The sequence below is a fragment of the Macrosteles quadrilineatus genome, unplaced genomic scaffold, assembly GCF_028750875.1.
Source record: "Macrosteles quadrilineatus isolate MER2022 unplaced genomic scaffold, UCM_ALF_1.0 Scaffold_7__1_contigs__length_78375512, whole genome shotgun sequence".
NCBI classification, from domain to species: domain Eukaryota; kingdom Metazoa; phylum Arthropoda; class Insecta; order Hemiptera; family Cicadellidae; genus Macrosteles; species Macrosteles quadrilineatus.
In genome coordinates, this window is record NW_026542600.1 from 65,326,840 (window position 1) to 65,350,986 (window position 24,147).

Below are 24,147 nucleotides of genomic sequence, written 5' to 3' on the forward strand. Positions count from 1 at the left end.
AGAATCAAAAAACAAGTAACAGTAAATAAATCACTTAAACAACAACTAGAATGATAAAGAAACAAAAAAGCAAGTAACAGTATAATGATCTCAACAGCAGCTAAGCGTAGAAACTCTTCAGCCCATTTCAGCCCCGTAATGTTGACTATGGCCTTTGTAAGCTCACCAGTTACAAGAATAGTATAATTGTATGGCTTTAAGCTCTGAGTTTCCACCTTAATCTGCCAAATGTTAGCTTTAAGTTCTAAAATATTTTAGTTGAAACCACTGAATCAGTGAATCATCACTAATACTCATTGATAACTTTTGTCAGGCCATTGTCTTTTGCAAACTTTGCAATTTTTCAGAATGGCAAATAAAGTCTTATTCTGTCTTATATTTTTTTGTTTTATTTATTATTACTGTATGTATTTAATTTTCAATATATAGATCAAGTAAGTTTTACAAACATGAATCAACAGCTGACAAAACACTGTGACTAATATTAAGAAAATATGTTTACATACCTAATTGGAATCCAAGATACAAGAAGGCCATTTAAATTAAAAGAAACCTTTGCTATATATTTTAGGAATATTAAAATATTTAACTCGATAATTTAGAAGAACAAGACGTGTCGTGGAACAGGAATGCAATAAACCACATTCTCACCACAGCCTGATATTGTTGGGGAATTTCCTGCCTCTCTATGTCCAAGTATTTTATTTCTGCTTTCAATAATTTTCAATTTAAATTAATAATAGAATGTTTTACTCTAATTTACTAATACAATTATTTCATTTTTGTTTATACCCTTGTAGTGTATTCAAAGTAGCCTACAGTACATGTTGTTTTGCATCAAGATTATTTCTGAATTGTAAAATGATAGTTAAGGAATTCATTCATTTGATTGGATATAAACAGAACCATAAGGGTGTTCTCATGTCAGGAGAATTGTATTTTGGATATCAATCTGTTCTTTGTGATCTCTTAGTTTACATTTATGCAAAATTATCGAGGTTCTTTTATAAGTCTCAAAATGAAATGTTCAGTATCCTCTTTATTTCTGTGTCTATTTAAGTTTTTAAAACTAGATGTAAACCAAGTTAAAACTGTTACATAGGTGTTGGGTCTACTAGTGTAAAAATTCACCTGAATTTGTCTAAATAGAACCACAGATTAATATCCAGTTTAAGTTCTATCCGGTAAAATCAATATGTCTTTTACTCCTACCAAATCTTTAAACGGCAAAAACCTGTAAAATACTATTGGATACATATACATTTGAATACATATTAGGGCTGACAGCAGACTAATGCTTGAATGTGAACCACACATTAAGTTCTCTTGAGTTATGTGATGTTGGGATAACTATCACTAAGATAGAGGTGGGAATATTTTGCTTAATATGATAAATAATAATATTTTTGAAGTTTTACCTATTATCTTGGTAAAATGTTACTGAGAATGCCCTATTATTTTGTAATATCATATGAACTGTTAAGAACGGGAGAGTGAAATAATGCTGATTGTAATAATGCTATACGATTCAGACAATGCTGATAGGTGACAAAAATAATATCTAGCGTTATTTTACGTAGTACCAGAAAGCTAAGAAACATTCAGTTCCCGACTATTATTTCAAAGTAACAGCATTTACTATTCCATCACAAGGATAACTGTCAGGCAACACTTAGAACTTATATAGGGTTTGATATTTTACATAATTATTTACGTTTTTCTGCCTTTCTTTATACATTAATGACTATTGTTTTTAGTTACAAATTATATTATTAATTTAGTATTAAATAAATAGACACCTTTTTTAATGACCCCGTACTTAAAGGATAAGGTAGAGGTCAATCATTGGTCAGTTAATTGATAACTCTGGTCAAATACTTTCAGTATTATATGCAATCTGACTGTGACCCGATAGTCAATAGTGCATTTTAGGCCTGGCGTTAGGATTCTCGATGTTACCTCGGATGATGGACCAGGCAGCTTTGCATTTATTATTTGCAGACTCAATTTCCTCAACATTTGCATTGAGCTTGGCTGATGTAAGAGCGTTTTTATAGGTTCGTTTGAGAGTCACATAGGTCTCTCTGTCCTCCCTTATTGGATATCTTGTACGCGTCAAAAGCCATCAAAACTGTCTCTCTCATTAAGCGTAGCTCCTCAGTAAACCATCGACATCCACGAGCAGGGGTTTTACTTTGATAATTTTTATTAGAAGTTGTCTAAAGCGGAAAGCAATTATCGACCACTATTTGAAGCCGGCTGAACATAGCTGAAAATATTTCATCGCCTGCATGCACGTCCGAGTCGCCAGAGCCGGCCAGTCTATGCTGCTAACATTAGAGATGAATTTAGATTGATTAAAATGGCTATAAATTCTTTTTGCAGCTTGGTTTGAAGTTTGTTCTACCTGAATTGCAATATTTATACTTAAACACACCGCCTAATGATCTGAAAGAGAAAAGTTGTCAATGCTGACAAAGAAGAAGTTTTTGGAGAAATTCACAGCAATGTTATCAAGGCATTTTCTGCCCCTAGTGGGTTCAAAATTCGAGCAATACATATTGAAAGAGTGCAGCAAGTTTTGCAGCTCACAGTCATCTGCGTCTCCAGAACCAAAGTCAACATTGAAGTCACCCGCCAATACGAACTTGTAGCCTGGTTTGGCCGATAGTAGGTACTGTAGTAGATCCTCAAGACTGTCAAGGAATTGTGATAAAGTTCCGTCAGGTGAGCGATATAAGGACAAAATCACGGTATTAAGATCAGTTGATGTTATTGCTGAAGCTTCAAACTGAAGCTCTTCACAGAACCTATCGACGTCAAGGACGTTAATAAACTATCAAAATTACATAAAAATTACATCCCATTTAAAATGTATAGTCCTGTAGAAATTTTACTAGTTACCTTTTGAACAATGTACAACGCCTTAGACTGCTTGGCCATTGACTGGACCTAACGGTTCTCCATAGTATGAATGCTGCCTTACAGTACCGGTACGTGTAAGCTTCAATTACATTTTACAGCTGGTTTGGTTGAGTTATGCTCATATAAATAGTTTTAAGAGAAGTAAAAGTAAAATTGATAACAATAGTTCAGTTTATTCATTGTAGTGACCTTTCACTAATAATAACTATTTCAACATTCATTTTTCAGAAGAGAGGCTACCATACAAAATTCTTGAAAGAAATATTGTTGAAAATGTCTGATTCAACATTTAATTAAATAAGTTCAAAACACAAACTAATTAAGCAATTGAATTTTAGGAGTAAAAATAAGTTTTGGATTTTTTTATGAATTTAATTTTAAATTGTATTAAATACTTCTTTGCCTGATTTGGTAAAGGAAAAGAATATTGCAACTGCTAACACAATATGTTGTTTCAAAAATGATCTTGAACACTTATGAGTTCTGCCACAGGGATGATAACTCGTGCATATTTTGAATTATGTTTTAAATAAATAAATAAAAATGCCTTTATTTACGAGCGAGTTTCATGATACATGTTTTTCAAACTAACTCAAGTCACTATATCTAAACTATCCTAATATATTTACATAAGTATATACAAGAAATGTCAACAGAATGATTTAAAACATAAATTTTACACTTGTTTTTTTCATTGCCGCCCTGAATGAGTTATAAGATTTCGAACCCTTAATCACTTGAGGGAGGCTATTGTACAACTGCGGGCCGAAGTAAGAAAAAGACCTTCTTCCAGCCTCAAGCCTAACTTTAGGAAAGTGAAGCCTGAGGTCAGAGCGAGTACTACGTAGACAGATCTCCCTCCTGTACTTCAGCCTCTCACTGAGGTAATGAGGCTCTCCCAGCGTGAGCACTTTGTGGACCAGGCAGCAGGTCAGTTTTCTGCACATGTCATCCATTGGGATGAGCTTAGCAGCATCTCGGTAGGAGGACACGTGGTCAAAGCGACTAAGGCCAAAAATGAACCTTATGGCAGAATTTTGAATTCTCTGAACTCTTGCCATGTCCTCCTTAGAGATGCAGTTTCCATATGCAGGAAAGCAATATGTGAAGGCTGGTGAAGGTTTTAAAACTAAAATTGAATTTTTACTCCATAAAATCTACAATTATTAACTGCTTAGTAAGTACATATTTCATTTCTTAGTTAGGAATACATTGTACTTAGATGTAAACATATCATGATTAAGCTTCCTTTGACATCTGGTAAAGTAAACATTGTATTAATAAAAAATTGTCCACACTTAAACAAGGTACAACCATCAATTAAATTTTGTGTCCATTTCCTACTGAATAAAAACCTCTGCGCTTTTCATACAAAATTGTTAATTGTTTACAGGGCCTATCACGATAAAATTGAGTAAAGAATAAAGATATCGCAATTTCAAAGTTTTAAGGTACATACATTAAGATACAAAGTGGAAAATGTCTTTTACAAATCCTAAAACCAAGTGTATCATTTTACTACAGAGGTATTGATATCCAAACTGAATGTAAAAATTCAAACAATAACCATAAAAACAATGGAAACACTCTTACTTTCCTGTTAAAACATCAGATATGATAGCAATTTACACACAACTGTGGTAACTGAGATAAGATAAATGTATATTGGAAATTTCTAAATTTTTAAAATAAGGACGGATAAAAGTAACACAATTATACACATATATGCTATGTCAATATAAAAACTGTGTGTGGTGTTAAAAAGGCTTTACTTTGTCTTTTCTTTCCTGTCTATTTCATCCCAAATTTACTTGAACAGTGTTATTGATGTCTTCCGGTTTTATTGATTCATGTCCAGAAAAGGGTGTAAATGAAATATGGATAATTTACCTATATGAAGCATGTTTTTAAACACTTAAAAGCAGTTCTTTATTTTATTCCCTTTGATATTTGTAACAAGTATATTACAAATCACCTGCACTGTGTCTCAAATAGGCTAAGAGAGTGTGATGGAAAATTAAAACCGTTGCAATATAATTCCAAGAAGTTATTCAAAACACTCATTCTTCTTTACTTTGCAACAGATAATTACATTTCTTGATATTAGTCAATATTATATTATAGGTATCACAGTTGTATCCACATTAACCAGCAGTTTATTATTCAGGCTTTTAACACAAAAATAAAATCTGCTGATGGTGATTAAGCAATGTCCCACTCAATCACAAATTGTTTGAGTGATATTCAAGCTTTTATAACATCAGGAAAGCAAATAATCTTAACAACCTCATTACTAATTTATAGTCCGTATAATAAAATTGAACTGGATAGCAATCTAAACAATTTTTAGTAATAATCTCTAGTAGAATACTAGATCCAAACAAATAACCTAAATAATGGGGCTATATTTATATAGTTGTTTAATTTGTTAACAATTTTAGAATGCTTCAAATTTTCAACTCTTCTAAACCCAAATTAATTTAATTACAGATAAAAAAAAATATGGGCGATTCTCCAAAACGTAGAGGAAAACATTTTCAAAGTTCAATCTAAAATTCTTTACATAAATTTAAATAGCTTTTTAACATTTTGTGCTTCGTGAGGCATGATGGGTGACTGAGGAAATTGCACCTATAAATATATTTTTTGAGATCAATCAAAATCTGTTGATGGAGTTTTGATCAATGTCTTTAAAAAGTGCTACCGTACAGTATAACACTTCACACTTTTTTAAAATAAAAATAACAATCACTTTCCTATTTCAGGAGTATTTAACTACACAGATTCATAGAGATATTTCTAAAAGTCTTTTTTTGGATAGTGCTGAAAGGAAAATAAAACATAAGAAAGTTTACATGCAAAAAAATCTAATTTCTAGAATATGAACTTCAAAGGAATTCTACCATTTTACTGTAGTAGATTAATAATATAGTATGTTGTATCTTTCATAAAGCCTCAAAATGACAATGCTGACAGCCCTTCCTTGGAGGGAAAGCTACTAGAGGGCAGACATTGATTCTTTAAAGCTGGTTCCCAATGTTTTTGGTCTGTTCTTGAATTTTTTTCAACCCCTCATTAAATAATACTACTAACAATTATTATTAGTAATAACTATTTTAATTATTATTATAATTATCATTATCATTTTACCACAAAAAGGGACTATGGAGAAACCCAAATATAAACGAAAATTGTGAAGATGATGTAATTGAAGGCACAATATTTGAACACTTTATTTCAGAATCTTTAAATCATAACTTGTGTGTGTGTTTTTTTGTGTGTTTTTTTTAGTTTACTATTAGCTTCATTCCGCGATGGCTAGATATGAGGGGTTCTACTGTATTGCAAGTATTGTCTGTTAATTTCTTCCTAAATACAACTTTGATGTGCAAACATAGTTTTGTAAATAACTAGTTTTCAAGTTTGTTCAGTATTTACCAAAGGGCTCAATAAGAGTTTTTACTTTATCAAGTTAACCCTTTCAATGCTAGAATTTTTTTACAACTATCAAAAAATTCTAGAGTTATTTACTTGTTTTGTCCGAAAAAGTGCTAGGCTTGCCACAGGGGCGAGGTCTAGTGTGCAAGAAAAAAAATTAGTAAAAAAAATAGTTCATCTCAAAAATGCTAAGGAACGATATATCGGGCCACGATGAGGAATCGAAGGAAACCATCGCTTTTCGAAACGACAACCGATATGCCCATTCAAACTCACACGATCGAAAGTCGCGCCAGCATGATATATTGGCTATATTGTCGCTTAGCACTTTTCGGATAAAACGTGAACAGCGATATATCGTTCCATAGCACTTTCCGGGGAAATACGCACAACAATATATCGTCGCATAGCACCTAAAGGGTTAAAACATACAAAAACTCAACTTTAAGCAAGTTAAGAGATGTGCAATATCCAATGAACAGTTCTAGATCTACCTTTTTCTATGTGGTTGCAGAATCCCAAGGTGAAATATACGTGCAAGGGAATTTTTAATTTATTTACTCACTTTTCTTTCATGCAATTTATTAACCTAATCAACTCCATTTCGGAATTCAAAATCAGTTACAACAATACTCAAAGTTACTTACTTTTGTTGCATGAAATCAGATTCTTTACTGCCTTGAATTACAATGATAGGGCGAATATTATCAACCAAACCAATACATTCTTCTGGTTCTTCATGCTTCTCCTTTGATTTCATCATTGTCAACTAAAACACACAAAAATTGTGATTTCCTCTGTAACCTTTAATCGTAAACTATGCTTCAATATAAGTTACATATTTCTTTTGAATTATTCAAATTTCTTTTTTATGATCTACAATGGCTGTAATGAAAATTGGGCATTTTCAACAATAACACACAAATATATATTTACACAGGTGATTATATAGATAAACATAAGTAGGAGGTATCCTTTTTCTTTTTTAATTTTTTACTTAATAATATATAGGTATAGGTATATAATTTTGGTCATTAAAAATCACCATAACTGATAGGTAGGCCTACATTAATTTCATTAATGCATGAAATCTTATCTACTTTTTGAATATAAGTAGGCCTATTGTTTGTTAAAAAAATTATGTTTTTTATTCGTTTATAAAATGGCTCATCAGCTGACCTTGAACGTTCAACTAAGAAAACAAGAATTATACTACAAGCCCAGTAACAAATATTACCATTGAGTTAGCAGGATAGCCAACATCTTTAACTTTACATCCATGCTTAAATTTATGTTAAAAATTAGCCTACCTTACTGATTAACTTATGATTAAGAATTATTATGAGATTTAATACAGGGTGTAAATAAAGTCCCACCTTGGGTTTAATATGTTCTGTACGGTAACAGATAAATCAATAAGATTTGGTACATCAACACGACACCTAAAAATATACTTTATGAAGGAATTATAAGTTTTCTGTCATATCCGCAAGGAGTCAGAAGGAAATCTTAAATGGGAGCATAGGTTTATATATACATAGAATTAAAGGCCTTTACTAGCAGAATACAATTCCACAAATTTGAACTCAACTGGACAACCGAGTCAAAAATTACAGCGTAAATCTTCTTGGTTTTGCAATTGATCTAAAACTTGCTTGGGGTAAACACATTCAATCAGTTGGTAAAAGACTGTCCAGGGTGGTCCATCTACTTCGGAAGTTGACTAGGCTTGTCAGTAAACCTTATTTGATTATAGTGTACCACACTCTGTTCCATAGTATTTTAAGCTATGGTCTCCTTCTCTGGGGCCATGCACCATCATGTCATGAAATTCTCAAATTGCAGAAGAAAGCAGTAGCCTACGTATTTTAACTTCTAGTAAAATAAATGACCATTGCTAACCTCTGTTTGTCAGCACCAGTATTTTAACTAATGTCAGTCATTAAATTTTTTTGTCAGTCGACCATGTGAAGGCAAACCTACTTAAATTCCCTACGAGAAATACTGTTCATAGCCATGGTACAAGACATTGCTCCGACCTGGACATACCTTTCTGCCGGCTGTCTAAAACCAAAAACTCTTTCCCAACGCTTGCGCTGAAGATTTATAACCACCTGCCTACGTCAATCAAAAACCAAGGGGAAACGGCCTTTCGTACAGCCCTAAATAGCTTGTTGAGGGAGAAACCATTACAGCCTACAAGACTATTTTAATGAGAAACTTTAAGTCAATAAGCCTGCGGCAAAATCATCCAACGCCAAAGTACTTTTAATATAGTTCATACTTCAATCTATGGAAGTTTTTATGTACCTATATAGTGTAAATAGAAAATTGACGCAACCTATCCGGCTCTGCTGGTCTCGGTCAAGGAGGAGGTAATGAAGGTAATTAAGGACCTTGATAGCTAGATACTACAGTTATTGCCGTAATGCCTTAAAACATGGGTGTGTTGCTAGCCTAGTGGTTAGCGTCTCAGACTTCCGTGCGGGAGGGATGGGTTTGATTCACAGCACATTTTGTATTGTGTCTGTTAAAAGCCAAAGAAACTTATTAATTTTTCCGTATCACCTAATCTTATATCAGAATTTTAAGTTTCATTGCCGTTTGGAAAAAAAAGAAATATGTTAAGTTTTCACTCTTGATATGGTAACTTACAAGTAGCCTATTATCTGGTCATTTTGTGGATTACCTTATTTCTTGCATTTAACTGTCATATACGCCTAGCATATAATCATGGTTAATTGTAAAAATGGTGTATAGGCCTACCGTATGAATAAATAAATAAACACATACGGTTTTGGATCGCTTTCCCTAAAAGCGATTACTTTCCCATATAATTCCTCTGTAAAACGCCAACGGATTAGACAAGAACAATAAAACACATACTGGGTAATCAATTTAATTTGAAGACGGTTAAAAGTTTATGTGGCCTGACGACAAATTAATTTGTCAGCCAACTGGTCCAGGCCACTAATTCAGATGGATTCAATTTTACTTACTGTTTATTATAGCCTACCTAATATTTTCAAGAATCACTAGGCTTAACTTATACATTTTAAGGTGTAAGATGAACATGTATTCCTAGCCCTAACTTTGAAGAAACAGCATTTTGCCAAACAAAAATATTTTTCAAATTTATGAGTGGCATTTACGAACTGTTTGCTTCTAAAAGTACTTAATGAGAACTTGAAATTTTAATTCAAAATCTCTTAAATTGGTAGGTCTCCTGAGCATTTTTTTACATGTATGTTTTAGGTGTATAAAAAAAACTTAAGTTAACTCAATGTTTGAAATAGAATACAGAATGGTCTTGTTGCTTTGAGTGTTGTTCATAACATTATGGTGATGACCCAATAGCGTTGAGGAAGCGGCTCAATGAACTAGCGTCAATGAATGTACTAAATTAATGAGGAAAATGGTAGGATGGACTAGGCCTAAATGTTGTTCCAAGATTAAATGGGTCAATCCTGTTGATTGAAACTATTTTCTAGGATTAGCATGACATAACTAATAACTTCAAATATTTTGGAGTTAAGTTGATATTATTTCAACTTACAAAAGTTGCATGAAGAGCTATAACTGAAAAACACAGAAAAAAGCTTAAATTATTCATACAGAGTGCGAAATAGGCTAAGTCCGAATACCCTAGGCTTAGATGCAACCATTATGAGTTTTAGGTTAGTTGATAAGTTACCTTGTTAAATCGTCAGTCAATGCACAGCATTAAATAAAATTTGATATAAATGTAGAGGCTTGAAAGAACTTTTGCCGTAGTATCCTTTATTTATACAATATTAAGGATTCTAGGCCCACTCCATAGCTTCTATAACGCCATACACAACTAGTAACTGTCAACTCCAACTGGTATAGTTGAGACTGAGAGCAGCTTTAGAGATAAACTAACAAAAACAAAACAAACACTGATTGTAGAACAGACAGAACACGAGAACAGCAGAAGAAATTAGTACATTGGACAATCCACTATTTTTGTCTACTTTGGCAGGCATATTATATAGTCATACATAAGAGCTCTTATCCATAAAACGTGAGTGGGGTCCACAGCGTCGACAACCATTAACACCGATTTTCCAATAACGTTGAAACAGCTTTTTGGCTGACTAATCAAAATAAGATGTATGCAATATAATTTAAGGACTATTCATTGGTCTACAGAAAACCATACTAGTATGTGTGAATGTCACCTAAATAATCTTAATAAATAATCCAAATCTAACAGTAGCATATTTATATAAATTGAAAGAAAAACTATAGTAACCTTTTTAAGTTTTTAAACTGACTAATGCATTTCGACACTAAGTTCATCATCTACTAAGGTCACTATCTTAATCTTTCTTTTCAATGAATATTAATATTAGAGTTGTGACAAATAGTGAGCCGTAATCGACAGAGTGTCCCACGAAGAAGTCGTTGCTGTTTATGAATTAATATGCATAATTAGTGCATAATCTCAGAGTGTCTAATTTAAAATTTTCTCATGTTGTAAATATGTGCCGGAGTTTGGTTTTCCTACTGCAATGCGTTAAAAAGTTAACTGGGGGGTTCCAGACATTTGCCTAACCCTGTATAGCGACCACGCACGTGTGTAAATCCAATAAAGAAAAAAAAGGGTACTAATGTTTAATGTATATACAGGGTGACAATTAAGTCTTAGAACGTCTTTATAACTTTAAAACTAAAAGAGATGTAACAACAAAATTGTCCAAATTTGGCATGTCATTACTAGTCCAATCAAATGTGTTTTTAAAAGGGTTTGAAGTGGACAGGTTATAGCTCTTTTTAGATTAAAGATTATGGTTTCTTTTTTAAGGCTTACTTTATATTCGTGGGGGTGCTGAACACGAATATGAAGTTGTCAAACAAAATTTATTTTGCCAAATATGAGAAAATTTTAAAAAATGTAAAAAATATTTATAGTCTAAGCAAACTAAAAAAAACAACGCAGGGATCGTTAAAAATTGCAAGAAATAGTTTTATGGCTTTATTTTGTAGTGTTGGGTGTGCAGAGTGATATACTAAAAACTTGCCAAAATCGGTGCATGGAAAACCCCTAAAATCACGATTAAAAATGGTGGCTTTTCCCAACATTGGACAAATTAAAAAAGTTACCACATGCATTTTGTACGCACATTTTTCGAGAAATTGACTTGAGACCACCGCTGATATGATATATTTATTGGGTGGTTAGTACTTCATTCCAATAGGGAACGCGTTTTGGCCGCCATCTTGGATCCAGCATATTGGATATAAATAAGCATTGTTTTCCTACAGTTACCTAACAATGTACATGTTCTCTCACTGATTTGAGAAAGCAAAGTGGCCAATTCGCTCATCAGTGAAACAGCGAGACAATTTTAACATTGTCTCACTCTAATTACTTTGTCTCACTCCAGATGTTCAACGTGAAGGCACGAAATAGTGAGCGCGTAACATGCAGACAAGGTCGTATGCGCGCGAAATACGTTGGCAGCAGTTGTAGCACTGGCTGTAAATCAGCTGGTCAGCTGTTGTACTGTAATGCTACTTTCATTAAATGTCATATTAAAAGTTCACTTCTATGTAAAAATATGTTACGTTTCTTTACCAATTTATTTGTTTTATGGTAACTGTAGGAAAAAATATAAAGCTCGAGTGCAAAGTGCAATTGCCTCACTCGATAAACTATTCCTTACTCGCCTACGGCTCGTAAGTACGGATTTCTCTCGAGTGAGGCAATTGCTCTCTTTGCTCACTAGTTGCACAAATGACTATAAATTTAATGATAGTGTTGTGACACATTATTAAAACTATATTTTTACTCTGAATCCAAAGCCAAAATCCGTTTTTAAATATCTTTTTTCGTTTTAAAGATATTTTCAAACAAAAACTCTCCCCATACATTTCTTATGGGCGTTTCGTACTTTGAACATTTTTAAGATTATTTTTCTAATATCTCTCCTCCTGTTCTTATTAACGCTTGCAGTTCGTTCTAGCCTTAAAATATCCAGTGATGCAAGGGGAAGGGCATTCAATTTGAGCTATTGATCACTAAACACGGACTAGTTGGAGACGACACAGACACAGCACAGAGTTATCTATAGAATATCTTATAAACATATAACTTGGATATTTAAGATATCTATAGATGATCAATATCCAGATATTTATATTTGTTAGATATTGTGAAGAAGTTTAAATGTCACTAATTTCTACTTTCAGCAGATATTTCTTACCTTACCTCTGAGCTACCTGTGATTGTTGATATTACTGGTTTTCAAGCGGTTAAAGAGGAGCCAACAGATATAATAGTCACAATACTTAAATATTTTTGATACTATGATTCTGTTTAGGCATCAAGTTGTTAAATTAATTTTTTTTCTAGGAGTTGGAGAGAATACTGATATCTGAATATAAATTAATTAATTACCATTAGTAATGTTATTTATTATGATTGTTATATGATTAATTAATATTTACCCTTAAATTGATCAACCAATTTAATTTCCTCAAAGAATTTTAACTAAAAAGAAAATATTTGCATTATTATTATTATTATTATTATTATTATTATTATTATAAGCAGATGTATTATTATTATAAAAAGGTGTTTAATCATACATTCATAGTCATTTGTAAAATGTTTTTACGGAATGGCTTAACAGTTTTTTTTGTTTCTCACACCTTCTGGGTCATGTGAGACTTGTGTTATTATATATTACGTGGTGTAATGCACATTTCTTTCCTTCTGACTGAAATAGTTTGACTTTAATGAAATACTCCCTTTGGAAAAGTGTAATCATATTCTCATAAACATCGCTAATGCAATTGTTTGTCCACTTTGGGCTGATTAAAATTATTTGATTTGTTTAAACATAGCACGGATTAGGGTAACGGAGACAACATACTATAATTCATCTACCAAAATAACCACATAAAAACTACAATTAAGTTTTAGTTTCATTAGTGTTTGTTGATTTGTTGGATTATTATAGATCCTGTGTTTTAATAAGGCTAACTGTAATATTAAATATTCTAGATGAAACAATAATGCACTTATCAGCATTTATCGTCTTTATAATCAATATCCAATCGTCAATGTACGATTGATATTTATAGGATATCTGTTCGTAGATATCTAGTACTGAATGTATGTACAATATTTTTAGGATATTGCGTCTAAACATTATATAAATATCTACTGAGAAACTTTTAATATCTATTAAATATCTATAGAATATCTTAACAGATATTTTAAAGATTTCTTGGACTTATTTTAAAAACATATTTAATTACATTTAGATATCTTTAGACTTATTTCAACTACATTGAATATTCAATGGATATCTAGTGCTGTTAGGGGAGCTACAGACGCTAACACAATTAAATTTAACTTTTCAGAAATCTGTTTGTGGTTTCAAATTACAGAGACTCATTAAATGTTTGGGTTTAATTTTATTAATCACTTAATAAATTTTGACAAATTAAAATTAGTCTTGAACCTTCATTTAACATTAAATTATTTTAATTTTAAAGTTCGTCTTTAGTTTAAGACTTGTATCTCCAATTCTAAATAACACCCTAAAATCGTAATAGTCTTAAATAATTCATCAAAGTATTGACTTTTATTTTAGCTATGAATAATTACTTATTGGTTGTTATTACTGTAAATCGTTACGAACAATACCGCAAACCGGACCTCAAATGGACAACATGTAGACAATAATTGTATTCTATAGCCCCGCTGAAAGCTGAAAGGGACGTTCTAGGGACAAAATTTCCTAGATCTAGGGACTTTTCGCCTAGAGTTGGTGGCAACTGGCAACACTGCTCTCAACCCGCCTTTTTTAGCGACTAGGCTAGGCTGGCTACGCTACGGCATTTCGCTTCGCCTTTCGCCATCTTGGTTAATGTTCAATCGCTTTCCAATTTCCATAGTGTTGTTGATAATTATTAGCTTTGTAACTTACGTACAGTAAAATTTAACGCTATGTCTAGCCGTAGTGAATGCAGAATATACGTTGGGAATCTCCCACCAGATATACGCACTAAAGACATTCAGGATCTTTTTTACAAGTTTGGGAAGGTATCATTCGTTGATTTAAAAAACCGCAGAGGACCTCCTTTTGCTTTTGTCGAGTTCGAAGACGCCAGGTAAAGTTAGAGATAATTTCGTTAGTTTCTTTAATTTTTTTTGCTGATTGATTCAGTGTTAGTTTTTTTTTAGATTCTAGGCCCACCGAAGGTTTGCCCAAGTAAGTTAGGTGTATCACGCCTAGCCCCCCATTGATATAGGCCTAGCCTGTTTAATGGCTCACCTAAGCTAGGGTTCAATGTAGGATATTTCAGAGCCAGAATGTCTAATGGCCAATAAAATGTGACTTAGGTGTTGTACTACTCAAGGAATAGAGGATAGGATTAGGCATTCTTTGATAAGACTTAAGTTAGGCTAGGCCTAAGCTATTTACTAAGGTTGCAGACTAGGTATAGGCCTAACTTAGGCCTAAGCGATACTGAGGTCAGCCTAACTTAGGCCTAAACGATACTGAGGTAATTGCAGACCCCAGTCTCTGTCACATGCAGTTTGTTCCATTATGGCTATGATCACGAGATATCGTAAATGTTATACTAAAACTTATTGTAATTGCTGCCACATCTTAGTGTAAGTTAGGCCTAGGCTATTGAAAGGTTCTCTAAATTATTGTTGATGGAGGCACTCCCAACATCGCCAACGGTTGCGGTTTTAACTTACTACTAAGTTACCTTCGCTGACGTCAGTGGTAACTTACTTGGCCAGTTTCTGCACTGTTTGGGGGGTAGGCCTATCGCTTGTTCTTTTCGACATTTGTGACATCACTTGAGTCTATAAGAAATTTCAGGCAACATCACTTATTGCCAACATACCCTAGGCTAGGCCTACATGGATCATCTTAGTCTTGCTGACGTTCACAAAATCATATCTAGAAACTTACGGCAACTTAAAGGTAACCTTCGGCGTTTGTGGCGACATTGCGAGCATTTCCAAGATTTGCGAAGACATCACTATCTTTGACGACGTTTAGGCCTACAGTGACATAAGTTAGTAAGTGTTGGGCCCTAATAGCGTTCGACGTAACATGACTCGAACTTAATTGAGCCCAAATCAATTTGATTGGTTTAGGTTGGCAATGCTTGGGAGGTAGCCGTAAAACGGTTGAAGTTTTGCCTTTTCATCAATTAAATGTAAGATGACAGGTTTTCCTCTCTCTTGGTTCAGTAATTTTAAGGAGTTCTTTTTCAAACATAGTCGTATCTGTAGGCCTTATTATTTCTTTTTTGCAAGCCATTCTAAGTTACTATCCGTTTTGTGTTTTGAATGAGTTAGTTGGTACGATACCGTAGTTTTTCAACTTTTGTTGAATGATATGAAGCGTTTACTCAAACTATTACCGTACTGCATTTTCCTTCAAAAGGGGTATTACATGCTGAAAATAGCTTAAGAAAACATCACCATTCATTTCGTTGAAAGATTAAACCCTGTTTTCCATGAATCCATCTTCACTGCCGAGATGGGCCACGATGAGGCGTATTCCTTTTCCTGTAGGTGTTTTTAAACCTGTAAAAGACCGTTTAGAAAAACATCCATTCTACATTTTACTTCGGTGCCCACCCAAACGTTCTTCCGTACGTGTCCCTCGTTAACCCAGGTCTCGTCTTAATAGCAAATCAGCCTTCCTTCTTGCCTGAATTTTTAATCTTGGTAAATAGTCCCATCGCCACAATATGATATCTTCTCAGTCTAAGTCTATGAGGAAAGCATATCTTCCTCTAGAGGTTAACTTAAATCCAAGTCGCTGCAGAATTTTTAACAGAGTTGTCCTTTTGAAGTTCGGTAACTGGGCATCTTCGTTGATGGCTTCCGAAACTTTGTTATAGGTTGGTGGAATATTTTTGAAAAAAATATATGTACTTTTCTTCTGATTGCATACTTTGTCATGTCCTTGATTTTTGATAATAAAGCATCTGGTCTCTGCTCTTTGTTTAGATTGGATTTGAGTCCTAACTCCGATTGTGTTTGTAAGCGGAAATTATTGCGTAAACACTTAGTTTTCCTACCAACCATACTTGCCAGTATAGCGCTGTCTTTCAAAATCCCTGGATTTTCATCCAATACTGTCTTGTAAACGTTTATAACACACTTTTTTTCACTACGGTAGGCCTATATATTGTTTGTCCACTTTTATTTTTCCTAACTGGAGATAAAAAATCCATCCTAATGTTTAATATGACTATGATTAAAAATATCTACACCTAATAATAAACGTCATTTTAAGCGACTTAATACACAGGGTTTAATGTTATGGTACGACAGCTGACAGCTGAATGAGCCATTTGAGCGCAAAATGTTTGGACGGGAGACATGTGAAGAGAAAATGTTTCGAGGAAACGACTGCGAATCATCCCCTGAGTCATGTACATGTGACAATCTGTCCCCAACCCCGTACCCTCATTGGCCCAAACCCGCCCAGCGCAACGTCGTGAGGCAGTGCTTTACTTCAGACTCTCGACGAACAACTATATGGGTGCTTATTTTTTTAAAGCCATTACAAGATCTAGAAATTGTGGTTATCTCCATTTTGAGACCCTTTCTTAAATATCTTGAGGCCTTAAAGGTTGAAACCTCATCCTTGTCAAGCCTTTTTACAAATAAAAATATAGTAGACCTACTTCAGTTTAGGTAGGCACACAAGCGGAACTAACTTTCTTTTACAAAATATATTACCAACGTAGCTTCCTATAAAATTAAAGCCACGACGACTAATTCTATATTTTGCTTTAACATTTTCTAGGCTATATCTTGATGATCAATCTTTGAAACCTCCTACTTTTATAAAAAAAGTTGGTTTTGGTTGGTACAGTAGACCCCCTCTTAACCGACCTCGTATTAACCGATAATCGGATTATCCGCCTTCGATCGTAAAATAATACAGTTTGTTTTAACCGACCATGCTTTGAGAGCAGTTCTGTTTAACCGCCGCTTTCTAGGAATCTTTGTATTTCCGCTCCCACGCTGGGCGATGAGAGCTTAACTATTCGCTTATCTCCACAGGATATGATGACTAAGAATAAGTTATTTTGTATTGATCACAAAAAATATAGCATAGCCTATTGTCAGTTTGTCATCATTGTTCGTAGCTCGACCACATCTGATCTGATTTGTTATATGTGTGGCAAATCTATAACATCATAAAGTGCATTACGATTTTGAGAACTGATTATCTTATCGCTGGAGTAAACAAACAACGCAACTTGTAGGAAGGGCAGGGAAGGGGGGTTAACAACTCCAAGGTCAAGATAGTTTTGTCTGGTAACAAAATGGTTGCTTGTATCTTTAATTTCAACAAAAGGTTCTTTCTGTACTGTATTACGATGGATTTGAAAAGCATCAATTAATACATTACAGTACTTACTGCTCTTTTGCATCTTCCATGTTTTCTGTCATATTGGAAAATGAAAACAGTTTAAAGAAACATGTTCAGATCTATAAACAGACCTCACCTGCTTTAACACTTATTATCACTACCTGCCACTTTTGTGTCTTGTCTTAATTTTTCAGTTCCATTCCAAACGGCCTACATGTTATGTCTGTTTCATTTTTAACTCATTTTAATGGTTTTCATAATCTGCAAAGTAGTGGAAATGTATGCCCATGATTCAGTATGAATGGGTTATTGGGTTGTGGTATTTTATAATTTGCACTGCAGTACAGTAGGCCCTACTACATAGTATTGTAGTATCATCAAGAAGTAGCCTATCAGATTTTTTAACTTTTGTTTGACAATTTAGCAGCAACCTACGCAGCTTGCCTCTGCTCTTATAGCTTGTTTGCAACCAAACTATGACCAATCCAGATTGGACTTTTTTCTTGTCGACGCTTGTGGCATTTTTACTGTAGAGGCAATGTCGAGTGTACTTCAAATAACGCTTTTAAGGAAAGCGGCCAAATTCCATTAAAAAGCTTTCTCTCATGGAAATCAAAGCATCACAAATTCTTGCAGCTGTTAATGAGAAATTCTAATGAATTGGCCTTAAATTTTGTTGTGTCTCACTATCTTCCACATATTGAATACCATTTAAGTATCCTGTATTCAAAGTTGTGTACACAATATCTATTCCTCAAGTACAGTTTCCATTAAAGGTGGAATGTTTTACTCTTGCAGGGACGCAGAAGATGCAGTTCACGCTCGTGATGGGTACGACTATGACGGCTACAGGCTGCGTGTTGAGTTTCCTCGTGGTGGAGGACCAAGCAGCTACCGCGGAAGTCGCGGAAGTGGAGGAAGTAGCATGGGAAGAGGCCGTGGCCCCCCTGCACGACGATCTCAATACCGAGTCATTGTTTCTGGTTTGTATATTTATATATTTTTATTTCATATCATAAATATTTGGTACCGTACTTATTTACAAACCCCCAATTCACCTAAAACGTTCTAGAAAAATGCTTTTAAATTATTCTATGAATTAAATAATACAACTGTTGGCTCAACTTGAGGAACTTTTTTAGCTTCCTGAAAGTCCTATTGAGACTAACAGGTGAGTATTTGGCTCAGTCGGTAACGTTACAGACTTCAAGCCCAAGGCAAAGATGTCGTGGGTTCGGATCCTGGTACTACATTTGATCAGTACAGTTCACCCCTTGCTTTGCTGGATACAAGGGTAGGAAAATGCAAGGTTGCCAACCTCTTATAAAAAAAAAAATGTCTAATGTCTACATGGTAAAGTCTACATTTCTCCAGGCTATAGGTAATTTATTTCATTTTTTACTGTGGTGTTTCCGGATCAATTTTTTGAAAAATAAAAATGTTTAGTTACATGTTGTTGCCTTTTGGTCAAAGTTTTGTCCTCAATAGATTATGGACATTTCAGATATCCATTCATCATCAGATCATCGTATAAGAACTTTGTGTGTCAATAGTTCAGAACAAAACACAAAAACACAAATTATGCTACGGGTACATAAATCAATAACTGACAGTTTAACATATTTTTAATTTGTCTATTCATTTGCGACACGTGCACTGACAGGACAGTAGGGTGTGCCAGATGTGTGTCAAGACTCGGTTGAGGAAGGAAATTGGTTAGGCCTGCCACTAAGAATTAATTCTGGAACATTTATAGCTTGGTACAAAACATTTTATCGACCATTTGGATTAAAATCAAATCTCTTGTTTTAATACAATTGTTCTCAGTGGCCATACCTATTTTATATGAATTATGTATCATCAAACTCCAAAGTTTCATTTTTGTTCTTGGTAGACCAACTTACATTTGATAATTTCTATTAAATACCTTAAAATAGTGTAGTTTAAAAATTATTTTGTTAAAATACCATCTTTTTCAGATTTGTAATCACTCAACAGTGCTATCTCCTGCTTAACTTCCATAATTAAGGTAAAACTTATGATTGCAGGTCTGCCACCTTCAGGCAGTTGGCAGGATCTGAAGGACCACATGCGTGAAGCCGGAGACGTCTGTTTTGCTGATGTGTACAAAGATGGCACTGGAGTGGTAGAATTTCTTCGTTATGATGACATGAAGTACGCCTTCAAAAAGTTGGATGACTCACGTTTCCGTTCTCACGAGGTTGGTGATAAATTATTTAAGTTGCACAAATACTTAGTTTTGGATTAAAAGATTATCATTCTACTTCAATATCTTTGCATCTCAAAGATCTTTGATTATATTGTTTAATACAACATAACATGTCATTCTTTGCCACATTACATCGCTTCTTGGAACTAGACGCCATAGTGATTCATAAGTTGATTTCATCTAACTTTCAACAATATTTGTGAATGATTATCTTAGGCTAATTAAAAACTAGTGATGGGCCGATTCCAGAATTGGTCGATTCCGAAACCGATTCCGATTCCAGAACTTTGCTGTTTTGATTCTCAGTTCCGCAATCGATACCGATACCAGTTATATATTTATTTAATAACACATATATGTGTGTTTCTCGGGATCCCTATAAATAAAGGAGCATGTAATTTTTATTTTTAATACAAACATAATAACATATTTTATTAAATTAAATAAAACACCAGTTTAGGTAGGTCTAATATTTTCACTGAGTTTTGTGTTTACATAAGCATTCATACATCTAATCCTACATTGAATGTTCCATATTGCTTGAGTTATAAACTCAAAGTCATCTTCAATATTGTCATAATCAATATCACTTAAATTACGAATCACATAAAAGTCATGGAGTTCATCACATCACTGGAACGGAGATCATAACCCATTTTTGAACAATTCACTACACACTACGCATAAAATAGCAAATAGCAATCAACAACAAAACATTAACAACTCACCATTCTCAAACTCACGACAGCTGTTTCAGTTCAGTTAGAGAGAAACAACGTAAAGATAAAATCATAAAATACATCGCTATACGGCCGTCTCCAATAGCCACCATGAAGCCCTGAATTAGCTTAAAAGTTAGTATAAGTAAGCTTGGGCATTGATCACGCATATATAAAAATAACGAACAAAAAAATACTTAAAACTTACAAAACACAACTTACAAAACTAACGAACTGCTTACAAACTCGCCAGATTTTTGCTGGGCGACACTATACTGTACTAGGTTTGTAAAGGCACCACTATCACTTTGGGTTGTGTTGCAGGGTGAGACTTCATACATTAGAGTCAAGGAGGATTACAGTGGTGGTGGCGCCAGGGACAGTGTTGAGAGGGGAAGCGTGGACCGTGGACGTTCACGTAGCCGCAGCTACTCGCCACGTCGCCGAGGATCCCCCACATACTCTCCCGTGCACCGCAGCTACTCGCGTTCAAGGTCCTCCCGCTCCTAAGAACTGATAAAATTCCATATCTAGATATGTAACTGGACTACCGTATATATATCGGACAGTGTTTTTCTTTTGTTTAGTTTCGTTTTTACTTGTAATGATTTTGAATTGCGAGTGCTGGATGTTTTGATGGCCATAAAATATCTATTTTGATTACTCAAATTTTGAGTCAAAGAGGCCTAAACTGAACTCTTTCTTCTTTGTTACATATCTATATGGCTACTTTTTCCTTGTTATTCCATGTACAACTGTGTGTGAGAAAAGGTGGATATGTGTTTATAGAGACTGAAGTTTACTGTCATTGTGATAGTAGTTAGTTTTATGATGTTTTGGTTTATATTATTATTCTAAATCCATCTTGAAAGTATAGTTGTGTTGAACACTTGAATTATTATACACACATTCAGTTCTTACTTAATATTAGAGTGTTTTTCGACGATTTATTTGAAAGAAATATACTGTGTATTGTACTAATTTAAAAAAGAATTGCAATTCATATTTTGATAGTTTTTGAAATGCCATGCTCTGCATTTATAGTTGTGAAACAGCCTCATATTTTTTTTACAATTAACTTTTTATGATACAACTTACAGCTCCATTTTGGATATGAGTTTTAAGCTGTAAATACATTTACTGTTAGATTTTCTCTGTGAATATTTAGCCAGTGAAGATAAAATGTGTTTTATTTGTACCAATACAAAATAAACGTATTTTAAAAAGGATCACATTTTCTCCAGGAGGAAGGATTCATTCAAGAGTGGATAATCCATTTGAGGGATGAAGGATCAAAAGGGACTTATAATTTTGGATGCGAATTAAGATTTTAAATGACGATTCATTTTGGATGTGAATTAAGATTTTAAATGACAATTCATGATGAAAACCATCGGATGATAACTTTCCGCTTCAAACAATGGATGCTGCTATACCATTTTTCATGGAGATTTAGATACAATTATTTTTGTTAACACATCAGATCACAATTTATAGGCATTTAAAACATTTCTGCGAACTTTGTTAACTCGATAAAGTGTCAAACGATATCTTTCACTTCAGTCATTAAATGGTTTGTCCACAAGGATTTCCTAAGGATCACTTCATTTCCTGGAGGAGTATTATTTCCCGGATGGATCTCCTTTCCTATTTATCATCTCTCCAAGAGGATCCTTTGACATTCTAAGGATACTCTTATTATTCCAATGGAATAATTGAAGAGGTTTACTTGAAGGATGGACAAAGGATTTGATAGGAAGAGGATTCCTCTTTGGACTGGATTGTTCAGGATAATTCAAGAGGATTCTCTTGCCAATGGATGTGTCTTAGAGTGCTAAAAGACTAAAGACTGATTATGGCTGTGATGTAACTTTTTTCAAGTCTTTTTCTAATAATTAAATGGCTTAAAAACAGGCCTGTCTTTTTCTTTCAGCTTTGATAGTTATTTTACCCACAGAAAAAGCTACCATAGCTCAATCATTACATTACATAAGCCTACTTACAATCCTATTTTTGATGATATCTTCCTTTTCTGAATTAGATCAATTTGGTTTTGGCCATTGCTGTTTTTTTTTTTAATTTTTTTTTAGGTTTAAACTGAATACTTTTGCAGGGTGTCCAGCCAACCTGGAAACCAGGAAAACTGGGAATTGTACATGAATTTAGATGACCGAGAATAAATCTGTTAATTGTACCATAGACAAATATAATTAAATATAGACCAACAGCAGTGCTGCAGTTAGCACAAGTTCTTGCGTCCACCCCTGGGAGCACCGTGTAGTTAAAGCGCTCATGCTACTTAAACATACAGCGCTCCCAGCGGTGGATGCCAGAACTTATGCTAACTGCAGCACTGCTGTCGGTCTATAATTCTATTTGTCTACGGTTGTACCTATGTGAATTTTGTAAGGTACCGGGAAATTTAAATTATTGAATAATTGTCGAAAACCCCAACCGAAATCACAGATTTTTCCCTTTTTGCGTCATTAAAATAACAATTACGGGAAACAATCACAGATAGTGATGTAAAATACCCGAGGTATTCAAAACTCGGGGTAAATACCCATAATCCATAAATACCCGGGTATTTTGGGTATTTATGGAATCAATTGAAATTCATTTATATTTACCCTTAAATATTTTATTGTTATTATTACATGATAAATTAGGATAGTCTATAACACCTTTTACAGTAACTTGAAGCTTTGCTCGTTTAATGATTTAGCACTTTTTTTTATAATACATAAAGTTTCTAAATAAGTATGGGGTTTGGTGTCTTAAATCGAGTAACATCAGTTAAATTTAACTTATTAAAAAATAGTATATTAAAAAAGGCTGTGGCTATTTCAATTTTTATCATTTTATAAATTTATAACCAGTTAAATAACATAAACAACATTATTTTAATCTATAAATAAATATCCAGGAATTGTTGGGTATTTATGATGAAAAATTGTTATTGTATAAATGGTTTGGAAGGCTAGACAGACCTAAGTCCTGATTGACATAGGCAGAATGACAGAATACTAAAAGTAATTCAACTTTTCTGTGTTACCGCTTAGTTGGAAACAATAATATACTGTATTTGGAAAAACCTACTAAAAAAATTATCTCCTGTTTTTTGGTCTAACTTAATACAGTATAACGAATCTGAAGGGACCGAACTGAATATTCGTTATATCAAGGGTTTCGTTAAAACGAGGTTCATTTTAGAGGTTATGTTTGCAGGAATTTCGCTAAGTCGAGGTTCAGAACCAGCGTCGGTCAATATAGGTCGGGATTAGACGTCATTAAAACACAATTAAAGTAGCATAGGCTACAATACTTTACAGTACAGTGTTTACATTGTACAGTAGAACCTAAATTATCCGGCATAATAAAGGGGAGGGATCTTGAATATTGCGCAATCATGACAATGGCATTGACCTTGGTACAGGTT

At 33.9% G+C, this 24,147-nt stretch overlaps 2 protein-coding genes across 2 annotated transcripts in view; one reads left to right on the forward strand and one right to left on the reverse strand.

The window, feature by feature from the left end:
- Positions 1 to 10,209, reverse strand: part of LOC128999055 (copper-transporting ATPase 2-like) — a 47,680-nt gene extending 37,471 nt beyond the window's left edge. Inside the window, exons 1-2 of the mRNA XM_054425411.1 lie at positions 10,058 to 10,209; positions 7,011 to 7,132 (exon numbers count right to left, since the gene is read on the reverse strand). Coding sequence (XP_054281386.1) covers positions 7,011 to 7,126 — 116 coding nt within the window. The 5' untranslated portion in view covers positions 7,127 to 7,132; positions 10,058 to 10,209. The remainder of the gene's footprint in view (positions 1 to 7,010; positions 7,133 to 10,057) is intronic.
- A 4,024-nt stretch (positions 10,210 to 14,233) lies between these two features.
- Positions 14,234 to 22,589, forward strand: LOC128998068 (serine/arginine-rich splicing factor 1B-like). The gene is made up of 4 exons (XM_054424044.1): positions 14,234 to 14,511; positions 18,558 to 18,742; positions 19,808 to 19,980; positions 21,033 to 22,589. The coding sequence occupies exons 1-4, from the start codon at positions 14,348 to 14,350 to the stop codon at positions 21,216 to 21,218; spliced, it is 708 nt and encodes a 235-aa protein (XP_054280019.1). The 5' UTR covers positions 14,234 to 14,347; the 3' UTR covers positions 21,219 to 22,589.
- The last annotated feature ends 1,558 nt before the right edge of the window (positions 22,590 to 24,147 follow it).